Raw genomic sequence first — 22,920 nt, forward strand, 5'->3', positions numbered from 1 at the left:
GTGTGAGGTGGTTTGATCGAGTGAGTAACGTAAGGGTAAGAGAGATGTGTGGAAATAAAAAGAGCGTGGTTGAGAGAGCAGAAGAGGGTGTTTTGAAGTGGTTTGGGCACATGGAGAGGATGAGTGAGGAAAGATTGACCAAGAGGATATATGTGTCGGAGGTGGAGGGAACAAGGAGAAGAGGGAGACCAAATTGGAGGTGGAAAGATGGAGTGAAAAAGATTTTGTGTGATCGGGGCCTGAACATGCAGGAGGGTGAAAGGAGGGCAAGGAATAGAGTGAATTGGAGCGATGTGGTATACCAGGGTTGACGTGCTGTCAGTGGATTGAAGCAAGGCATGTGAAGCGTCTGGGGTAAACCATGGAAAGCTGTGTAGGTATGTATATTTGCGTGTGTGGACGTATGTATATACATGTGTATGGGGGGGTTGGGCCATTTCTTTCGTCTGTTTCCTTGCGCTACCTCGCAAACGCGGGAGACAGCGACAAAGTATAATAAAAAAAAAAATAATAATATATATATATATATATATATATATATATATATAAATTCCACTGCAATACCATCCAAACCTGCTGCCTTGCCGGCTTTCATCCTCCGCAAAGCCCTCACTACCTCTTCTCTGTTTACCAAATCATTTTCCCTTACCCTCTCACTTTGCACACCACCTCGACCAAAACACCCTATATCTGCCACTCTATCATCAAACACATTCAACAAACCTTCAAAATACTCACTCCATCTCCTTCTCACATCACCACTACTTGTTATCACCTCCCCATTTGCGCCCCTCACTGAAGTTCCCATTTGCTCCCTTGTCTTACGCACTTTATTTACCTCCTTCCAGAACATCTTTTTATTCTCCCTAAAATTTAATGATACTCTCTCACCCCAACTCTCATTTGCCCTTTTTTTCACCTCTTGCACCTTTCTCTTGACCTCCTGTCTCTTTATACATCTCCCACTCAATTGCATTTTTTCCCTGCAAAAATCGTCCAAATGCCTCTCTCTTCTCTTTCACTAATACTCTTACTTCTTCATCCCACCACTCACTACCCTTTCTAATCAACCCACCTCCCACTCTTCTCATGCCACAAGCATCTTTTGCGCAATCCATCACTGATTCCCTAAATACATCCCATTCCTCCCCCACTCCCCTTGCTTCCATTGTTCTCACCTTTTTCCATTCTGTACTCAGTCTCTCCTGGTACTTCCTCACACAGGTCTCCTTCTCAAGCTCACTTACTCTCACCACCCTCTTCACCCCAACATTCACTCTTCTTTTCTGAAAACCCATACAGATCTTCACCTTAGCCTCCACAAGATAATGATCAGACATCCCTCCAGTTGCACCTCTCAGCACATTAACATCCAAAAGTCTCTCTTTCGCACGCCTGTCAATTAACACGTAATCCAATAATGCTCTCTGGCCATCTCTCCTACTTACATAAGTATACTTATGTATATCTCGCTTTTTAAACCAGGTATTCCCAATCATCAGTCCTTTTTCAGCACATAAATCTACAAGCTCTTCACCATTTCCATTTACAACACTGAACACCCCATGTATACCAATTATTCCCTCAACTGCCACATTACTCACCTTTGCATTCAAATCACCCATCACTATAACCCGGGCTCGTGCATCAAAACCACTAACACACTCATTCAGCTGCTCCCAAAACACTTGCCTCTCTTGATCTTTCTTCTCATGCCCAGGTGCATATGCACCAATAATCACCCACCTCTCTCCATCAACTTTCAGTTTTACCCATATTAATCGAGAATTTACTTTCTTACATTCTATCACATACTCCCACAACTCCTGTTTCAGGAGTATTGCTACTCCTTCCCTTGCTCTTGTCCTCTCACTAACCCCTGACTTTACTCACCAGACATTCCCAAACCACTCTTCCCCTTTACCCTTGAGCTTCGTTTCACTCAAAGCCAAAACATCCAGGTTCCTTTCCTCAAACATACTACCTATCTCTCCTTTTTTCACATCTTGGTTACATCCACACACATTTAGGCACCCCACTCTGAGCCTTCGAGGAGGATGAGCACTCCCCGCGTGACTCCTTCTTCTGTTTCCCATTTTAGAAAGTTAATACAAGGAGGGGAGGATTTCTGGCCCCCCGCTCCCGTCCCCTCTAGTCGCTTTCTACGACACGCGAGGAATACGTGGGAAGTATTCTTTCACCCCTATCCCCAGGGATGATATACATATATATATACATATACACATACACACACATACACATACATACGCACATATACACACACACACACACATACATATATATACATATGAAAAATGTAAGAAACAATTTAGAAAACTGAAACTTCTAGCTTGAAATGAATGGAAAAAAATGAATGTCACATAATGACAATGAATTAAAAAAAGGGGGTGACTGTATTGTTGACTGGTTGGTAAGGTTATTTAATGTATGTATGACTCATGGTGAGGTGCCTGAGGATTGGCGGAATGCGTGCATAGTGCCATTGTACAAAGGCAAAGGGGATAAGAGTGAATGCTCAAATTACAGAGGTATAAGTTTGTTGAGTATTCCTGGTAAATTATATGGGAGGGTATTGATTGAGAGGGTGAAGGCATGTACAGAGCATCAGATTGGGGAAGAGCAGTGTGGTTACAGAAGTGGTAGAGGATGTGTGGATCAGGTGTTTGCTTTGAAGAATGTATGTGAGAAATACTTAGAAAAGCAAATGGATTTGTATGTAGCATTTATGGATCTGGAGAAGGCATATGATAGAGTTGATAGAGATGCTCTGTGGAAGGTATTAAGAATATATGGTGTGGGAGGAAAGTTGTTAGAGGCAGTGAAAAGTTTTTATCGAGGATGTAAGGCATGTGTACGTGTAGGAAGAGAGGAAAGTGATTGGTTCTCAGTGAATGTAGGTTTGCGGCAGGGGTGTGTGATGTCTCCATGGTTGTTTAATTTGTTTATGGATGGGGTTGTTAGGGAGGTAAATGCAAGAGTTTTGGAAAGAGGGGCAAGTATGAAGTCTGTTGGGGACGAGAGAGCTTGGGAAGTGAGTCAGTTGTTGTTCGCTGATGATACAGCGCTGGTGGCTGATTCATGTGAGAAACTGCAGAAGCTGGTGACTGAGTTTGGTAAAGTGTGTGGAAGAAGAAAGTTAAGAGTAAATGTGAATAAGAGCAAGGTTATTAGGTACAGTAGGGTTGAGGGTCAAGTCAATTGGGAGGTGAGTTTGAATGGAGAAAAACTGGAGGAAGTGAGGTGTTTTAGATATCTGGGAGTGGATCTGGCAGCGGATGGAACCATGGAAGCGGAAGTGGATCATAGGGTGGGGGAGGGGGCGAAAATTCTGGGGGCCTTGAAGAATATGTGGAAGTCGAGAACATTATCTCGGAAAGCAAAAATGGGTATGTTTGAAGGAATAGTGGTTCCAACAATGTTGTATGGTTGCGAGGCGTGGGCTATGGATAGAGTTGTGCGCAGGAGGATGGATGTGCTGGAAATGAGATGTTTGAGGACAATGTGTGGTGTGAGGTGGTTTGATCGAGTGAGTAACGTAAGGGTAAGAGAGATGTGTGGAAATAAAAAGAGCGTGGTTGAGAGAGCAGAAGAGGGTGTTTTGAAGTGGTTTGGGCACATGGAGAGAATGAGTGAGGAAAGATTGACCAAGAGGATATATGTGTCGGAGGTGGAGGGAACGAGGAGAAGAGGGAGACCAAACTGGAGGTGGAAAGATGGAGTGAAAAAGATTTTGTGTGATCGGGGCCTGAACATGCAGGAGGGTGAAAGGAGGGCAAGGAATAGAGTGAATTGGAGCGATGTGGTATACCGGGGTTGACGTGCTGTCAGTGGATTGAATCAAGGCATGTGAAGCGTCTGGGGTAAACCATGGAAAGCTGTGTAGGTATGTATATTTGCGTGTGTGGACGTATGTATATACATGTGTATGGGGGGGGGGTTGGGCCATTTCTTTCGTCTGTTTCCTTGCGCTACCTCGCAAACGCGGGAGACAGCGACAAAGTATAAAAAAAAAAAAAAAAATATATATATATATATATATATATATATATATATATATATATATATACTCTACATATAAATGTGAATAAGAGCAAGGTTATTAGGTATAATAAATATAAATAGATAAAAAAGATAAAATTTCCAAAGTTGTGGAAAATTCAATGAATGTGGGAAAAATCAAATGCTGCTACAGGGTGATTGTGCAAGAGTACCCAAACTTCAGCAAGCATAAAATCTACAGAAGTATACAACTTTAAATTTTTTTGATTAGTTCTTGTTCTTGCCGAGTCAGACCATAAATAAAAATAAAATTTATGGGGGACTTTATTTTGGTCAGTACACATCAGCAGTGCTAGAGCAAACAACATAGGTGACAGCTTTGTTGTCAAGATTAATTATGCCTGAAGCATGGGTTCTTCCATTTTTCTGGCTCCATAATCCACTAGGTAGTGTGTTCATTTTTTTCCATTCCACAATAGCTTAATATTTTAACAATCTCCCTTCTGCAGTCTTCTCAAATCTCTGTATAACTGCAGCCCAATGATCAAGAAAAATTAATCATCCCAGGACACCCCATATAGCTAAACATCATCTTATCTAAAAGTGGCCTCCCTTCAGCCTGGCCTGTGTGGCATGCCCATAGCCAAGAGTGGCATTCAAGTTTTCAAAACACAATCAAATGGCCATGTCCACCACAGCATATTACCCCCAGTATTAATCATGGTTAATGGCTACTAATTACTAACATCTTCCACATCAGTGCAAATATGTGATATCACAAAAATTCACAGGTAGTTTTCATAATATTTCCATGGCCTGCAATGTGACAACCCATGACTGAGAGTATTGTAGGACAAAGCAATACAGTAATGCCCTGGCCCTTCATCTACTGCCTTGGACCTTCTTCATCTATGTCACTTCCTTTGCTCAAAACCTTGTTATACCAACTATTCACACACTTGGCAGATTTTTTTTATTACAACTTTTTACTTCCCCTAATATCATATTTGTTTTAATCTAATGTTATCAAAAAGGTAAAAAAAAAAAATGATTACGTTACAGTTCAGGTCACAAAGATTTCAAGCTAAAACACACTACTACAAGACCAAACACAGATCCAACACAAATTTCTAAATACTCAAAAGCAGATTTTTAGTGGACATCTAAAACTTTGGACACAATGCATCCAGTGTGAAACTGTGCACAAGTGTGAAGAGGATAAATGAACAACAGTGCAACACAAGATCTAGGGTAAACACAGTAAACAAGAAAAAAGTAGAAATCAGGCAGTGGACCTGGGAGCCACTGGTCAGACATCCCCTAAGAAAGAAGGGAGGTCCATTGCCTACTCCTGCCCTCTTCATTTGTTTCTTTGTACTTGGCAGACTTTGAAGGGTTCACTCCTATAGCCTGCTTTTGGCCCAAGCTGTTGGACTGGGTCAATGATTGACTATGCTATTGAAAGCCACAGCCCTCAGGCCCATATAGTCCCAATAGCCTGGCTAGTCTGGTATGCTTTGTAGGTACTTGTCCACTGCACTCTTAAACTTCTCTCCTGTGCATCCCTTGTTGTTTCTGATGATAGTGAGCAAGGTATTGAAGAGTCTTCACCCTGTTTGTTTAAGGTGTTCTCTCTCTTTGTGCATATCACGCCTTTGGATTTCAAAGGCAATATTTTACAAAGTCTTCCATGCCTGTCATGCCACCAGGATGTTATTTCCCAATGTAAACTAGAATTTTCGACACATAGATGATGGTATATGTTCCATGTCTGTGCTCTAGGGAGTATTGACAATCTGAAATTTTGGCCACTCCCAGTAATTTAGTTCCCTTACCATAGTAATGCGGGCTGTGAAACATCTCTGAACACTTTCTAATTACACAATTTCACCTGCTTTGTAGAGTGATGTTAGAACACAGCAATATTCAATTTGTGAAAGAACTAGGGCCTTGAATAATATCATCAAGGCTTTTTTTCCATATTTCTTGAAGATCTGCTGGATCCAGCCTACCATCCATCTGCATGAGGATACCATTGTTGTGTTATGTTTGCTGAAAGTTAGGTCATTAAACACTATTACTCTGAGGTCTTTCGCATTATTAAAGTGGTTTGCAATAGCATCTGAGTCTGTTCAGTGTTCTGTATTGTTTCCGATTTCTTCATTTCCCCTATATCGGAGTACAGTACCCACAGAAAGTCTGAGGAGTATAGGGCCTTTTGTCGTGTGGTTGGGTGTTCTCAGAATGTCCACATCGACAAGCCTACTGTATGGTCAGATCTCGCTTTACTGGTATTTGGCAACTCTCCCTGGTGATCCAATCACCATAGACTGAGGAGTGCGTGAGTGGGACAATCTAGAGAGAGCATCTATGCCATGAGCTGCTGAAATAACAAAAACCCTTTTTTTCTGTTTCATTCCCTCTTTGTCCCACTGCCAACCACCCACCTTAGAATGGAGCACAAGAACCTCACCCAGTGAGAAATGGCCTGAATTCTTGCCCAGATGGAAGTAAAAATGTCAGAAGATTTCTCAGCTTATGGGGGCGAGCAAGTCAGCCATGTACAGCCTCGTTGCAAAAGCCAAGAATATCCCACAAGATGAAGTTCCACCTCGTAAATCTGTACCAGGGTGTCCCAGAAAGACTTCAGCAACTAACCTTATAAAGAGGCAAGTATTGATATATCCATGCATCAAAGCAAGACAGTTGAAGCAAGATCATCCCACCCTCCACTGAAGTGTTGCTGAATGCACTGCTCAAGAAAGCTGCCAGAAACACCTGAATCTGCCTCTTCATTCCCTGGCCAGAAAACCCCTACTGACTCACAAGATTTGTGCTGCTTGTCTAACTTTTGCAAGGAACTACAAAAATTTCATGGTTGAGGACCGGAGAAGGTCTTATGGAGCGATGAGTTGACTTTCCAGTGTGGTGCAGTGAAGCACGGCAAGTTTAGATGTCCCTCACACATGAATCCCCTTGACCCCCATTATGCACAAAGGACTGCTAAACACTCAAACTCAGTCATGATTTGGGGTTGCTTCAATGAAGAGTTAGGATATAGGGGATTTCATATGCCTCCTAAGAACATCACAATGAATGGAGACCACTAAATTGAAGTTCTTTGTGACCAAATGATGAATTCTTACGATACCCACGATTGCAACATCTTTATGCAAGACAGTACACCATGTCACAAGGCAAAGGTCATCAAATGGTTTTCAGACAAGCAGGTGCATGGCCTTCAATGGCCTGGGAATTCTCCAGACCTGAATCCTATCAAGGAGCCGTGGTCTCACATGAAAATTAAACTTCAAAAAAGGAACACCTCTTCAATTCCTCACCTTCTTGAAGCCATCTGAGACATTTGGATGAATGATACTGACCTTGATTACAGCAGAAATGTTATTGACTCCATGCTACAATGCATACAAGCTGATCTGAAGGCACACAGTGGCCACACTGAGTACTAAAATAAAGAAAATGAAAGTTCTTTACCCATTCCTCAGACTTTCTGCAGGTACTGTAGATGGAACTTGAGGGATGCAAGTACAGTTCCACGAAGAACTGACCTTTTTACTTTGTATGTATTGAAAATGGCATGGTTTTCAACCATGCTGGTTAAGAAGTTGTTTATCTATCTCCTAATTTTTCTAGTTATTCCCATCTTTTGCATTTCATGAGCCATAACATCATGGTCACATCTGTCAAATACTTTTGCAAAGTCTATGTAAATCGCATCTGCACTTTCTTTGTTTTTCAGAGATAAAACAAACCTATCACAGAGGTTATGCAACTGAGAGAAGCAAGAACTTTGCACTAAGGGATCATGTTTTCCTGGGTTATGTTGACTGATCACTTCCATACATCAGTCAGTTTGACTCTTAGGACTCTTTTGAAGCTTTAAATAATGTGCCATGTTAATGCTATTGGTCAGTATTTTGGGGGACTGCTTTGCTTCCATATCTGTGGAGTGGGGTAATGTGAGTCTGTTTCAGACTCTTAGGAATGATGCCAGAATCTAGACTTTTACTCCTGATGATATTTAGTGCTTGTGCTAGCACATTTCTATATGGAGACTGACTGAGGTTTGCTAGCACATTTCTATATGGAGACTGACTGAGGTTGAGTGTGTAGGCATGCTCTCAAAGGTCATTCTGGCATTCATCTATAACTGCTTACCAAGTTTTTTACTACTGTATTAATGGATCTGGAGAAGGCATACGATAGGGTTGATAGAGATGCTTTGTGGAAGGTAATAAGAGTATATGGTGTAGGAGGGAAGCTGTTACAGGCAGTGTAAAGTTTTTACGAAGGATGTAAGGAATGTGTACAAGTAGGAAGAGAGGAAAGTGATTGGTTCACAGTGAATGTCGGTTTGCAGCAGAGATGCATGATGTCTCCATGGTTAATTTGTTTATGGATGGGGTGGTTAGGGAGGTGAATGCAAGAGTTTTAATGAGAGGGGCAAGTATGCAATCTGTTCTGGATGAGAGGGCTTGGGAAACGAGTCAGTTGTTGTTCGCTGATGATACAGCACTAGTGGCTGATTCAGGTGAGAAACTGCAGAAGATGGTGACTGAATTTGATAGTGTGTGAAAGAAGAAAGCTGAGAGTAAATGTGAATAAGAGCAAGGTTATTAGGTTCGGTAGGGTTTGAGGGACAAGTTATTTGGGAGGTGAGTTTAAATGGAGAAAAACTGGAGGAAGTGAAGTGTTTTAGATATCTGGGGCGGACTTAGCAGCGGATGGAACCATGGAAGTGGAAGCAAGTCACAGGGTGGGGGAGGGGGCGAAGGATCTGAGAGCGTTGAAGAATGTGTGGAAGGCGAGAACATTATCTCAAGAGAGCAAAAATGGGTACGTTTGAAGGAATAGTGGTTCCAACAATGTTATATGGTTGCGAGGCATGGGCTATAGTTAAGGTTGTACGGAGGAGAGTGGATGTGATGGAAATGAAATGTTTGAGGACAATATGTGGTGTGAGGTGGTTTGATCGAGTAAGTAATGAAAGGGTAAGAGAGATGTGTGGTAATAAAAACTTTTTGAGAGTGGTTGAGAGAGCAGAAGAGGGTGTGTTGAAATGGTTTGGTCACATGGACAGAAGAGAGAGGAAAGACTGACAAAGAGGATATATGTGTCATAGGTAGAGGGAACAAGAAGTGGGACACCAAACTGGAGGGGGAAAGATGGAGTGAAAAAGATTTTGAGTGACTGGGGCCTAAACATACAGGAGGGAGAAAGGTGTGCAAGGAATGGAGTGAACTGGAACGATGTGGTATACCGGGGTCAACATGCTGTCAATGGATTGAACCATGGCATGTGAAACGTCAAGGGTAAACCAGGAAAGTTCTGTGGTGTCTGGATGTAGAAAGGGAGCAGCGGTTTTGGTGCATTACACATCTTTTCCTAGTGCTACCTCGCGTGGGGGGGAGGGGGTGCTATTTCATGTGTGGTGGGGTGGCGACGGGAATGGATGAAGGCAGCAAGTATGAATATGTACATGTGTATATATGTATATGTCTGTGTATGTACATGTAAGTATACACTGAAATGTATAGGTACGTATTTGTGCGTGTGGGGGTGTTTATGTATATACATGCGTGTGTGGGTGGGTTGGGCCATGCTTTTGTCTGTTTCCTTGCGCTACCTCGTTAATGGCGGAGACAGCAACTAAGTATAATAATAAAAAAAATGAAACTAATATTGGGAATTTAATAAGGTGCAAGTAATCTGACAGGGTTCTCATGTTTCTCATTAGTTTCAGAGAAGAGCTTACATAAATGCTCATTATTTAAAAAGGAATGGGTAAGAGGGCTCCTGCCTTTCCCATTTCTTCAATTCAGATAAGAACAAATGCCTATTCTTTCTAAACATACAGGTAGGTAGGTACCCACAATCTTCATTTGTTTGTTTATCCATCCGAGTGCTCCCTGTCCATCATGCTCTAAGAAACTGGATAAGTACTTACAATGTGAATAAGACCAGCCAAGTTACCATGTTTACATAGGCCTGCAAGCTGCAACTTCCAACAATTGACTCAACAAAAGCCCAACTCATTGGCTTATACTTGGTCTGAGCTTTGAGGGGAGATCTCTGAAGCCATCATATGTCTTATGTATGATAAAGTATATAGGGAACTTTTCATGACTGCATCTATTCAATCCAACATGGGACTGGTGCATACTGAGTATCACATACCCAAGATTTACCTAGCTGAAAGATCATACTTATTTGCACCACACAGACCTAGGCTCTATGTATCACTTCATCATCAGCCTTATGCTACTAACAAGACCTAGTCACATTGGCTTTTGTCAGAAAAAAAAAACTATTAATATTATTCCTAAAACTGACTCTCATCATCATTCTAATACAAATTCCATTCAGAAAATTTATTACAATAAATAAAGAAGGGACTAAAGACATGTTCACATAAAACTAATTGTATATAAATGCAGGAGTGCACTCAGCTTTCCAACATTATAGCACTAAGGCACTTACAGTCAGTGACGATGAATCAACCAACCACCCAATGTCAAGATTAAAGTTCCAAAATGTTCCCCACACAATTTTAACCAGCCAAATGGCAAGGGAATGAATATTCAGCAATGTGTACAAGTGAGAAACAATCATGTTGGTTAGAGGAGTGTGGGCAGACATTCTGGAACTCGAATTTCAACACAGGGTGATCAGTTGATTTGTCACTCTGGCTCTGTAAGCCTAATATAAAGGTTTATAACCTCTCAGCAGTCCAATCTTGTGGCATATATGAGGTTAAAACCTCTTTAACAATAATAACTTTAAGTTACTCTTCCAGGCTGTTGGGTTGGATAGTTGGTTGAGCAACCTGTTGGGAGCCACAACCCACAGGCCCACATAGCCCCCACAGCCAGGCTGGAGAGGTACAGTTTGAAAGTTGTCCAGAGCACTCATGAACTTTTCTATTGTGTATCCCATAGTGACTGGTGGATGCAGGCATGGTGTTTAAGAACCCTGGGCCCAGGATGTTTAAGGTGTTCTTTCTTTTTTTGCAAATGACACCTTTGGATCTCAGAGGTAGTATTTCATTAAGTCTTCTAAGCCTGTCATGTCAACAGGATGTTATAGTCAAATGTGAGTTGAGAACCTTAAATCTTCAACCACTGCGTTAAATGTAAGCTTACCTGTAGGCTGTGTGATGGATGCAACCAATAACAGAAGTGTCAGTAAATGTGTAGCCTCTGTGCCTCCCATATTGGCCCTCTCCATCATTACTTCCATGAAGGCTGTAAGAAGAAATTAAATTAAGTTCACACAATTTCTTATGGGAGATCACACCACTATTCAAGTTAATTACAGTCTATATGTAAATGTTTTGGAAAAAATGTAGGTTCTATAAACTGAAAAATCTTTTCTCTCCAAGGCAGTGTCCTACTAGTATGAGATATTCCCTAGGATGTTGTTTACAAAATCAAAGTTAGGACCTTCCAACTCTCAGTATTTCCAGTGAGGAAGCACTGACCTTGTTCATCCTTGGCTAACAAATCAACTATGATAGCAGTAGCTCACTCATTTTGGACCCATCTTCAACCAAAGACCATAACTGTGACAAAATCATGGATATACACTCTCCTGGCCACTAAGAAGCTAAGAATTCACAAACTGTGGATGTCAACCCAAAAGTAGTCATAGACGGAACACAGAAAGGTTTTCAAAAAAGAGAAAGGGGAAGGGTGGCAGTGTAAGAAAGCTACAAAAAAAAATGATCACTGAGAGAAAATGTTTTCTGAATTTTCAAAACCCACATTCCTGTCTTCTAAAGCCTCTCACAAATATTAAAGCATACCCATATGATGAAGGCAGGTTTAGGGAAAAACTATGTGATAAGATTTCACCCAAAAGGAAGAGTAATACTCTCAGTGGTGCTTTGGAAGCACACTGGCCTCTGTTTCTCCTGGATGGGGGTAATTCTCAGAGCTACAGCAGCACATCCACATTGTCTAATCTAATGGACCATACTGTATGACGAGGTTGGTATATGGATACCAAAGACCCCCTTGATTTTTACATTGCCTGAGACTGAATGTCCTAATCAGGGCCATTTCATTTACACTATATAGTAAACCCAGTTCCAGTGGACTTCAATGTACTGGATTTAGGATTGTAATGTACCCTTCAGACCCCACTAGACTAAGTTTGTTATCTAATGGAAATTTTCATAAAAGACCATTATGAGGCAAATTTAATCTGGGATGTAATGGAATATTTTAGTAGTTCCCAACATTGGTCATGAATACTGGGTGCCTAGAGAACACTTGCATTTTTATCTAATTAACATTTAATATTCTCTCGGTGCACATATACATTACAGGATGTGTGAGTTTGCTGCACAAAAAAATGTTAAATATCTTGGTGACATCTGAAACCTACACCTAAATTTCCACCACAGATAGGTTTGTCTGATTATACCGTAACATACATTGTATAAGTTTGTTGAGTATTCCTGGCAAATTATATGGGAGGGTATTGATTGAGAGGGTGAAGGCATGTACAGAGCATCAGACTGGGGAAGAGCAGTGTGGTTTCAGAAGTGGTAGAGGATGTGTGGATCAGGTGTTTGCTTTGAAGAATGTATGTGAGAAATACTTAGAAAAGCAAATGGATTTGTATGTAGCATTTATGGATCTGGAGAAGGCATATGATAGAGTTGATAGAGATGCTCTGTGGAAGGTATTAAGAATATATGGTGTGGGAGGCAAGTTGTTAGAAGCAGTGAAAAGTTTTTATCGAGGATGTAAGGCATGTGTACGTGTAGGAACAGAGGAAAGTGATTGGTTCTCAGTGAATGTAGGTTTGCGGCAGGGGTGTGTGATGTCTCCATGGTTGTTTAATTTGTTTATGGATGGGGTTGTTAGGGAGGTGAATGCAAGAGTTTTGGAAAGAGGGGCAAGTATGAAGTCTGTTGGGGATGAGAGAGCTTGGAAAGTGAGTCAGTTGTTGTTCGCTGATGATACAGCGCTGGTGGCTGATTCATGTGAGAAACTGCAGAAGCTGGTGACTGAGTTTGGTAAAGTGTGTGAAAGAAGAAAGTTAAGAGTGAATGTGAATAAGAGCAAGGTTATTAGGTACAGTAGGGTTGAGGGTCAATTCAATTGGGAGGTGAGTTTGAATGGAGAAAAACTGGAGGAAGTGAAGTGTTTTAGATATCTGGGAGTGGATCTGGCAGCCAATGGAACCATGGAAGCGGAAGTGGATCATAAGGTGGGGGAGGGGGCGAAAATTCTGGGAGCCTTGAAGAATGTGTGGAAGTCGAGAACATTATCTCCGAGAGCAAAAATGGGTATGTTTGAAGGAATAGTGGTTCCAACAATGTTGTATGGTTGCGAGGCGTGGACTATGGATAGAGTTGTGCGCAGGAGGATGGATGTGCTGGAAATGAGATGTTTGAGGACAATGTGTGGTGTGAGGTGGTTTGATCGAGTAAGTAACGTAAGGGTAAGAGAGATGTGTGGAAATAAAAAGAGCGTGGTTGAGAGCAGAAGAGGGTGTTTTGAAATGGTTTGGTCACATGGAGAGAATGAGTGAGGAAAGATTGACCAAGAGGATATATGTGTCAGAGGTGGAGGGAACGAGGAGAAGAGGGAGACTAAATTGGAGGTGGAAAGATGGAGTGAAAAAGATTTTGTGTGATCGGGGCCTGAACATGCAGGAGGGTGAAAGGAGGGCAAAGAATAGAGTGAACTGGAGCGATGTGGTATACCGGGGTTGACGTGCTGTCAGTGGATTGAATCAAGGCATGTGTATGGGGGTGGGTTGGGCCATTTCTTTCGTCTGTTTCCTTGCGCTACCTCGCAAACGCGGGAGACAGCGGCAAAAAAAAAAAAAAAAAAAAAAAAAAAAAAAAAAAAAAAAAAAAACATTGTTACTGAATCTATGAAATGATAAGTGATAATAAAATAAAATAAGACATATAATTCATATTATCCCTGGGGGATGGGGAGAAAGAATACTTCCCACGTATTCCCTGCATGTTGTAGAAGGCAACTAAAAGGGGAGGGAGTGGGGGGCTGGAAATCCTTCTCTCTCATTTCTAATTTTCCAAAAGAAGGAACAGAGAAGGGGGCTAAGTGAGGATATTCCCTCAAAGGCTCAGTCCTCTGTTCTTAACGCTACCTCACTAACGTGGGAAATGGCGAATAGTATAAAAAAAAAAATTCATATATGAGTCAGTGCCAAAGCCAGTGATTGGACTGAGAAAATTTTTTCCAACAGCTTTTCCCAAGTGATGCCACTGGGAAATAATCTCCTTACTCCTGAGTTTTCAGTGAAAAGTGAAAGAAAAAAGTGTGGGCTGATATTGCAAATTTTAAGCTAAAGATTCATGAAATAGTACCTAGTTATTTTAGTCAAAAAGTAGAACAATATGAGTGAAGAAAATCTGTAAGCAACACTACTGCATTAATGACTACAGCACAGAGAATCAAGCCACTGTTATCTACAACAGGTATTTTTCAGCAGTCAAAAATGTGTGCAGCCTAATCAGGAAAACAGAATTACTGAACTGTTTTTAATAACCCATATGGGTATAAGAAATGATGAATTGTTTTTAATAATCTTTATAATCCATAAGGGAATAAGAAATGCAAAATGAACACATAGAGAAGAAAAACTGCAGAGTGATACAGTAAACCCCTAACCCCTCCATGAACCTTGTGCATACCTCATGGAGTCTTCACCTCTACAGGCTGGGCTGGACCCAGGCTGCTGGACTAGGTTGTTGATTGACAAAGATATTGGAGGCTGCAGCCTTCAGGCCCACATAACCCCCCCCCCCCCCCCGAGTCTGGCTGATCTGTTTTGCTTTGTAGGTACATGTTCAATGCACTCTTGAGCTTCAACCCTATGGAGGATTAGTCAGAAAGAAAGAGGGCACATAGTAGCCTTAGCTTATAAAAAGAAAAAACAGATAAGAATGAAATGGAAGCTAAAAATAAAATAAAAAGAAAAGGATACAACTGAATCACTAGAGAGAGAATAAATGAGGAATAAAGGTGAGAAAACTAACAAAGTGAATACTAAAGACAATAAAAATAGTCTTTTGATGGAGAGGAGGAAGATAACCAGGAACTGAAAGAAAGAAGTATAAATGTTTATGTACAAAAGGGACAGAGAAATATAAACTGAAAACAAGAACTGGGACCTTTCTTATAGGCATATCATGTCTCTTAATGTCATATTGGCAGAAATCATAACAACAACAATGACAGCGGCGATAATAAAAATAACCAAATCTTGTAAAAGTGGCAATAGATACCCATGACAAGTCCCACAACTCTTTGGAACAAAAATAAAAGTAGTTGAAGTGCACACAAGAGAACATAAACACATAGGAAAAATTACTGAGAACTTCCTTATGTTTGAGAACATGAACAGTCAACAAGGAATTGCATAATTGTAAGAAAACCTGTCATATTAACAGTGCAAAAGTAAACCATAACATGATTAGCTATGTCAGATATATTCACAGGCAAACAGTATATTTGGTAATGTGCTGCAGAAACTCATCTTCTCAATGCATTCAGAGACACTGACTGGGAATTTGAGACTGATAAGGAAAAGTTCACTCAATAAAAAATAGAAGTCACAGAACATCACTCCCATCGCTGACTCCAACAAAAACTGGAAAGAAAAATGCTTTAATGGAGAGTGATCTCGAAGGCTTTATAGGCTTTGACACAGATATAGTAGAATCCACTGTAGAAACTGGCATAAGTGGAAGCCAGGAAACTTCAAACAAGGAATAAGCACTAAAAAAAAAAAATGATTTATGAATGGAAAGAGAGGGAGAAGGTGGAGATAGGAAACTGCAGAAAATGACATGATTGCAAAAAGAAACAGAAACACTGACTCAGGCATGGAAGGAGAGGGAGTTGATGTAGGCCAGAAAACTTCTGACAGACATGGGTGAGAGACAGAAACACTGATTCTAGTATAAAAGGACAAGGAAAGGAAGAAAGTGGAAGTTAATGAACTCTCAGTCTTGGCCACGGTTGAAAAGTATGAAAGCAGCACAGTGAAGCGACAAGATATTCATGGGCTGCACATAGTATGCAAATAATATGCAAGGGGAGATTACATGTATGGCAAGACTGGCATTTCTTAATGGGGTAAATGTAAATATGAGGACCACTGAAAATGTATTCATTTGTTTTAAGAAAGATAAATACCAGAAAGGGAAAGGAATGCCTGGTGAAGTTTTTGAGGGTCTTTTACCCCTACAGCACTAGGCAAGCCCAGGCTAGCGGGCTGGATCATTGGTCAACCAAGCTGTTGGAAGATTCAGCCCTCGGGTCACATATCCACCACAGCTTGGCTGGTCTGGTACACTCTGTAAGTACTTGTCCAAAGCACTCTTAAACTCCTTTATTGTGCATCCCATGCAGTTTCTGATAATGCCAGGCAAGGTGTTGGAGAGCTTTCAGCCTTGGGTGTTAAAGGTGTTCCCTCTTTTTGTGTATACCTGAAGTCTTTCTGGGTCTTCACCCCTACAGTCTGAGCTGGGCCCAGGTTGATGGATTATGTCGATGAGTACCTGGTGAAGTCTTCGGGGGTCTATATCCCAAAAGCCTAGACTGCGCCCATGCTGCTGGATTGGGCCACTGGTCAACCAAGGTGCTCGATGCTCCATCCCACAAGCCCACAAGGTCCCTACAGCCTGGCTGGTCTGGTATACTTTGCAGGTACTTGTCCAGTGCACTCAAACTACATACAGGTTGAGCATCCCTAATCTGAGAATCCGAAATGCTCAAAAATCCGAAACTTTTTGAGCGGCGTCATGACATCACAAGAGGAAAATTCCACACCTGACCTCACTTGCCCATGCTGGGTTCTGAATGCTCTGTTGGTGCCAATTTTTTACAAACCATTGTCAATGCCAGACCAGCATGCATTACTCACAGTGTATTCTGCTTATTCTCTGCTCTGTGTGAATAAGTGTAAGAAAATGACTGCTTATCATTATCATAAAAATTCAGTCAGGATTGAAGGTGATGCCAAACAACCATATATTGTCAACATGGGCAGCTGACATTGTGACACCTTAGCTAAAGTTCTGATGGTTCAGTTTTACACAAAATTTGACAAATGAGGAAAACGGGATCGTATGGAAACTAATGGGTTAGAGCCGAAACATACCTCAATGTTTCAACCATTCCACAGTCTTACTCAGATGCTGATTCCAGCATTCGGTTGGACTGCATTCCCCAGCATGTAATGGCTACCCGGTCGGACCCCTTGGTGTGTCGATCTCTGATTGGATCACTTTTCCTGCTGCCTCCACCCGTTCAAAGCGATCTCCGCTGCCTGACGTGACCAACAGATGAACTCAGACATTGAATTAATGTTGTTCTTAATCCCTTCCTCTAGTTAAGCTTTCACACTACCACAAAATGGTCGAAGCCAAGGCAACTACAAGCAAGTGTATCACCGTTTAGTGATAGCGTGAATGCTTACCTAGAGGAAGGGATTAAGAATAATGTTAACACAAGGTCTGGGTTCATCTACTGGTCACGCCAGGTAGCCGAGATCACTGTGAACGGGTGGAGAAAGCAGGAAAAGTGATCCAATCAAAGCGACACACCAAGGCGTCTGACCGGGTGAACACCACTTGCTCGAGAACACAGTCACACCGAATGCTGGTCTAGTACACTTTGTAGGTACTTGTCCAATGCACACTTGAACTTCTATAATGTGCTTCCCATGCTGTTTCTGATGGTAGATGGAAAGGTGTCGAGTCTTGGGCCCTAGATGTTTAAGCTGCTCAATATTTTTGTGCATATCACACCTTCAGAGTTCAGAGGTAGTACTTTATAGTTTTCCATGCCTGTCAAGCTAGTAGGATGTTATTTCCAAATATAAGCTGGGAACCATACCATCTAGGATATTCCAGGTATACATAATGATACACCTCTCCAGTCTGTGCTACAGCAAGTATAGCCTCAGAGGTTTCATCTGTTAATAGTAATCTAGTTCCTTTACCATTAATATGGGATGTTAAAGATTTCTGAACACTTTCTAATTCTGCAATTTCTCTCCCACAGCCTGGACCAGACCCAGGGTGCTGGAATGAATTGTTAGTCAACCAAACTAATGGAAGCCACAGCCAGAAGGCCCAAATAGCCCCCACAACCTCACTGGCTTGGTGCACTTTGAAGGTACTCTCCAATGCACTCTTGAACTTCTCTACTGTACATCCGATGCTGTTTGTGATGGTAGATGGAACGATGGTGAAGAGTCTTGGGCCTTAATGTATAAGAAGTTCTATCTTTTAGAGCATATAACACCTTTGGATTTCAGAGGTAGTATTTTACAAAGTCTTCCATGCCCGTCATGTCAGTAGGATGATATTTCCAAATATAAGCTGGGAACCATACCACCTAGGATTTCTCAGGTATAGATAATGATGAAATTCAAGATGCATATTCTTTTCAGAATTTAATATTCATGCATTCTAACATCATCTTACATGGTAGGCAAAGTTGCAGAGTTAGAAAATTTTCAGAGATCTTTCACATCCCATGTTAGTGTGGTAAAGGAACTAGATTACCATGAATAGGCAAAATCTCTGAGGCTGTTCTCACTTGCACACAGACAGAAGTATATCATTATCTATCTATCTATTATTATTATTATTATTATTATTATTATTATTATTATCATTATCATTATTATACTCTGTCAATGTCTCCTGCGTTAGCGAGGTAGCGCAAGGAAACAGACAAAAGAATGGCCCAACCCACCCACATACACATGTATATACATACACGTCCCCACACGCACATATACATACCTATACATTTCAACATATATATACATATATACATACACAGACATATATACACATGTACATAATTCATATTTGCTGCCTCTATTCATTCCTGTCGCCACCCAGCCACACGTGAAATGACAACCCCCTCCCCCTGCATGCGCACAAGGTAGCGCTAGGAAAAGACAACAAAGGCCACATTTGTTCACACTCAGTCTCTAGCTGTCATGTATAATGCACCAAAACCACAGCTCCCTTTCCACATCCAGGCCCCACAAAACTTTCCATGGTTTACCCCAAATGCTTCACATGCCCTGGTTCAAGCCACTGACAGCACATCGATCCTGGTATACCACACTGCTCCAATTCACTCTATTCCTCGCATGCCTTTCACCCTCCTGCATATTCAGGCCCCGATTGCTCAAAATCTTTTTTACTCCATCCTTCCACCTCCCAATTTGGTCTCCCACTTCTCCTTGTTCCATCCACCTCTGACACATATATCCTCTTTGTCAATCTTTCCTCACTCATTCTCTCCATGTGACCAAACCATTTCAAAACAACCTCTTCTGCTCTCTCAACCACACTCTTTTTATTACCACACATCTCTCTTACCCTTTCATTACTTCCTTGATCAAACCACCTCACACCACATATTGTCCTCAAACATTTCATTTCCAACACATCCACCCTCCTCCTCACAACCCAGATCCATAAATGCATCATACAAATCCATTTGTTTTTCTAAGTATTTCTCACATACATTCTTCAAAGCAAACACCTGACCCACACATCCTCTACCATTTCTGAAAAATCTAGAGACTGAGTGTGGACGAATGTGGTGTTTTTTTTTGTCTGTTTCCCTGGCACTACCTCGCTGAAGCAGGGGGTAGCAATGTTGTTTCCTGCAGGGTGGGGTAGCAACACAAATGGATGAAGGCAAGCAAGTATGAATATGTGTATGTATGTATATGTCTGTGTATGTGTATGATGATATGTAAATGTATGTATATAAGGCATGTGTACAAGTAGGAAGAGACGAAAGTGATCGGTTCTCACTGAATGTCAGTTTGTGGTAGGGGTTCATGATATCTTCATGGTTCTTTAATTAGTTTATGGATGGGGTTGTCAGGGAGGTGAATTCAAGAGCTTTGGAGAGGGGCAAGTATGCAGTCTGTTGTGGATGAGAGGGCTTGGGAAGTGAGTCAATTGCTGCTTGCTCCTGCTTCTCCTTGCTCCCTCCACCTCTGACACATATTTCCTCTTTGTCAATCTTTCCTCACTCATTCTCTCCATATGTCCAAACCATTTCAACACACCCTATTCTGCTCTCTCAACTACATCCTTTTCATTACTACACATCTCTTACCTTTTCATTATTTACTCAATTAAACAAACTCACACCACATACTGTCCTCAAGCATTTCATTTCCAAAACATCCACCCTCCTCTGTACAACCCTATCTATAGCCTATGCCTCGCTACCATAAAACACTGTTGGAACCACTATTCCTTCAAACACACACATTTTTGCTCTCCGAGATAACTTTATCTCCTAGACATTCTTCATCACTCCCATAACCTTTCTCCACTCCACCACCCTGTGACTCACTTCTGCTTTCATGGCTACATCCACTGCTAAATCCACTCCCAGATACCTAAAACATCTTCACTTCCTCCAGTTTTTCTCCATTCAATCTTACATCCCAATTAACTCGTCCCTCAACCCTACTGAATATAATAACTTTGCTCTTACTCACATTTACTCTCAACTTTCTGCTTTCACACACTTTTCCAAATTCAGTCATCAACCTCTGCAGTTTCTCACCCGAATCAGCCACCAGGGCCGTATCATCAGCGAACAAAAACTGACTAACTTCCCAGGCCTTCTCACTCACAGCAGACTGCATACTCACCCCTCTCTCAAAAACTCTTGCATTTACCTCCCTAACCACCCCATCCATAAACAAATTAAACAACCATGGGGACATCACATACCCATGCTGCAAACCAACATTCACTGGGAACCAATCACTATCCTCTCTTCCTACTTGTACACACACTTTACAACCTTGGTAAAAACTTTTCTCAGGCTCCTAACAACTTACCTCACACACCATATACTCTTAAGACTTTCCACAAAGCATCTCTATCAACCCTTCTCCAGATCCATAAATGCCAGTGAAATTGCCAAATTTGTATTCAAAAGACATTAGAACAATTTGCATTCAAGAGCTAGTAGAACAATAGTTGATATGAAATATGATAAGGTACATTGCCAGTCAAAGAAAAGAACAAAATCATTTTGCCCTAATGCTCTCACCAGATCAGTGCCCAAAACACATAACTGCATCACAAGCACTGAAATAGTAATGAACAAACAATTTCTTGCTTGCAATGAAAGATCTTTTAAGAAAAATAAAGCAACAAGAAATAAGTGATATATTCCACAACTTGCCAAGGAAAAATAAATGTACTTGGAGTGTATAGGTAAAGATATGGGTAACAATACAGACCCATCTCTTTTAGATATTTTCTCTTTTATTTAGACATGTTGACTTTTAATTCAATCATCAAGTAAGAATCTTGTGAAGGGAACTATATAGAAAAATATGTGAAGAACATAATACACCATAGGAAGTATAACTTGAGTTTTGAAATAAACACAGTCACTTGTGATCATGAGATATGACTTCCAATCTATTTCACCTATCTTCTACCATAATTTTATAAATATATAGATTATCAATGTATGCATTAGGTAAAAACCTACTAAAAAGGAACTATTGACAAATGACATGATGATGCAATTTACTCTTTTATCTTTATATTCATTATATGTTCAGCATTTTGAATTACAGTATTTGGGAGCTAAATTAAGGATAGTATATCCTACAGTATTTTATGAGAAAAGTTTCATAGCCAAACAGAGAAAAAGAGGTATCAAGTCACCCCTAGAGCTCGCATAGCCAAACAGAGAAGAGAAAGGTATTGTGTCACCCTAGTGCTCCCACCAAATTGGTTTTGTAACATTTGTGTTTATGTACATAGAGGAATTTTAAGTCTCCAAAGTTCAGTTATTCCAAAACTCAAACACTGCTTGGTCCCAAGCCAATCAGATTTTGCAAGTTTTTCTCGTAGTGCATTCAATTACTTCTAATTGTCCCAGGAGGCTTAAGAAGGGTCTGGGTGCTATCCAGGAATACCATTCCAGAGGCTCTTGCACTCCAAAGCTGTACTACTTCTAGTCGCAAAGAAATTTTAGACTCCTTTGCACTGAGAAGTTCTTTGACAAAACTGTACTCCCTATCAGTAAGACCTAAATTCAAAGTAGGCCAAATTATGTGAAAATTGGGAATGTTTATGCTGTCATATGTAGGTCATGTAAAGATGAAAACATTACGCAGACTGGTAAAACAGTAACTGAGAGATGCTATTGGCACCGCCATTCAGTTTGCAGGTATGACCACAAAAATGCAATTGCTAAACAGATAACAATCAACATGTAGACCTTAACAACCTAGTTACAATGTACCCCTCTAATTATAATGCAATCTGTAATATCAATGAAACTGTCTTAATTGCTAATACTAAGAAGTTTAATTTGTCCCCTGGCAACTCTAAAGCACATCCTATTATCAACCATTATGAAAATATTATAAAGAAATGAAATCATAAGAAAAATAGTTGTTACCAAGGGTAACCATCCCCACACAACCTTTCTAAACCAAAAGGCAACCCCCCTTTCTCTTAAACGGTCAGGCCAATGTGTTGTCGAGAATGGCATGGGAGAGACGGAGTTTGTGTGGTAGTGATGGAATTTAAAAATCTTTATGAACTGTTTGCACCTGATGTTGAATAGAATTACCTGAACTCCTACTGACTTGCAATTTCACCTTCATAACTATCATCACGGACTAGTGTGATCAACACATACTTAATTATATTTACTATACTTGATGGCCATTTACTGCTATTTTCAGTGGTTTCCCAGGCAGAGATGGAATTCCTACCCAGTTCCTGCAACACTATGGTTCAAAACATTCCACATAAAATAGATAAAATGACTGAGTAAATCGAGTCATATTTTTTGTATA

At 40.9% G+C, this 22,920-nt stretch overlaps 1 protein-coding gene across 2 annotated transcripts in view; it reads right to left on the bottom strand.

The window, feature by feature from the left end:
• Positions 1-22,920, bottom strand: part of Ptp69D (Protein tyrosine phosphatase 69D) — a 669,136-nt gene that overhangs the window by 641,041 nt on the left and 5,175 nt on the right. For both annotated transcript variants that reach the window (XM_071664992.1, XM_071664991.1), the window contains exon 2: positions 11,184-11,285. In XM_071664992.1, coding sequence (XP_071521093.1) covers positions 11,184-11,280 — 97 coding nt within the window. In that variant the 5' untranslated portion in view covers positions 11,281-11,285. The remainder of the gene's footprint in view (positions 1-11,183; positions 11,286-22,920) is intronic.

The sequence above is a fragment of the Panulirus ornatus genome, chromosome 9, assembly GCF_036320965.1.
Source record: "Panulirus ornatus isolate Po-2019 chromosome 9, ASM3632096v1, whole genome shotgun sequence".
Classification (NCBI taxonomy): Eukaryota; Metazoa; Arthropoda; class Malacostraca; order Decapoda; family Palinuridae; genus Panulirus; species Panulirus ornatus.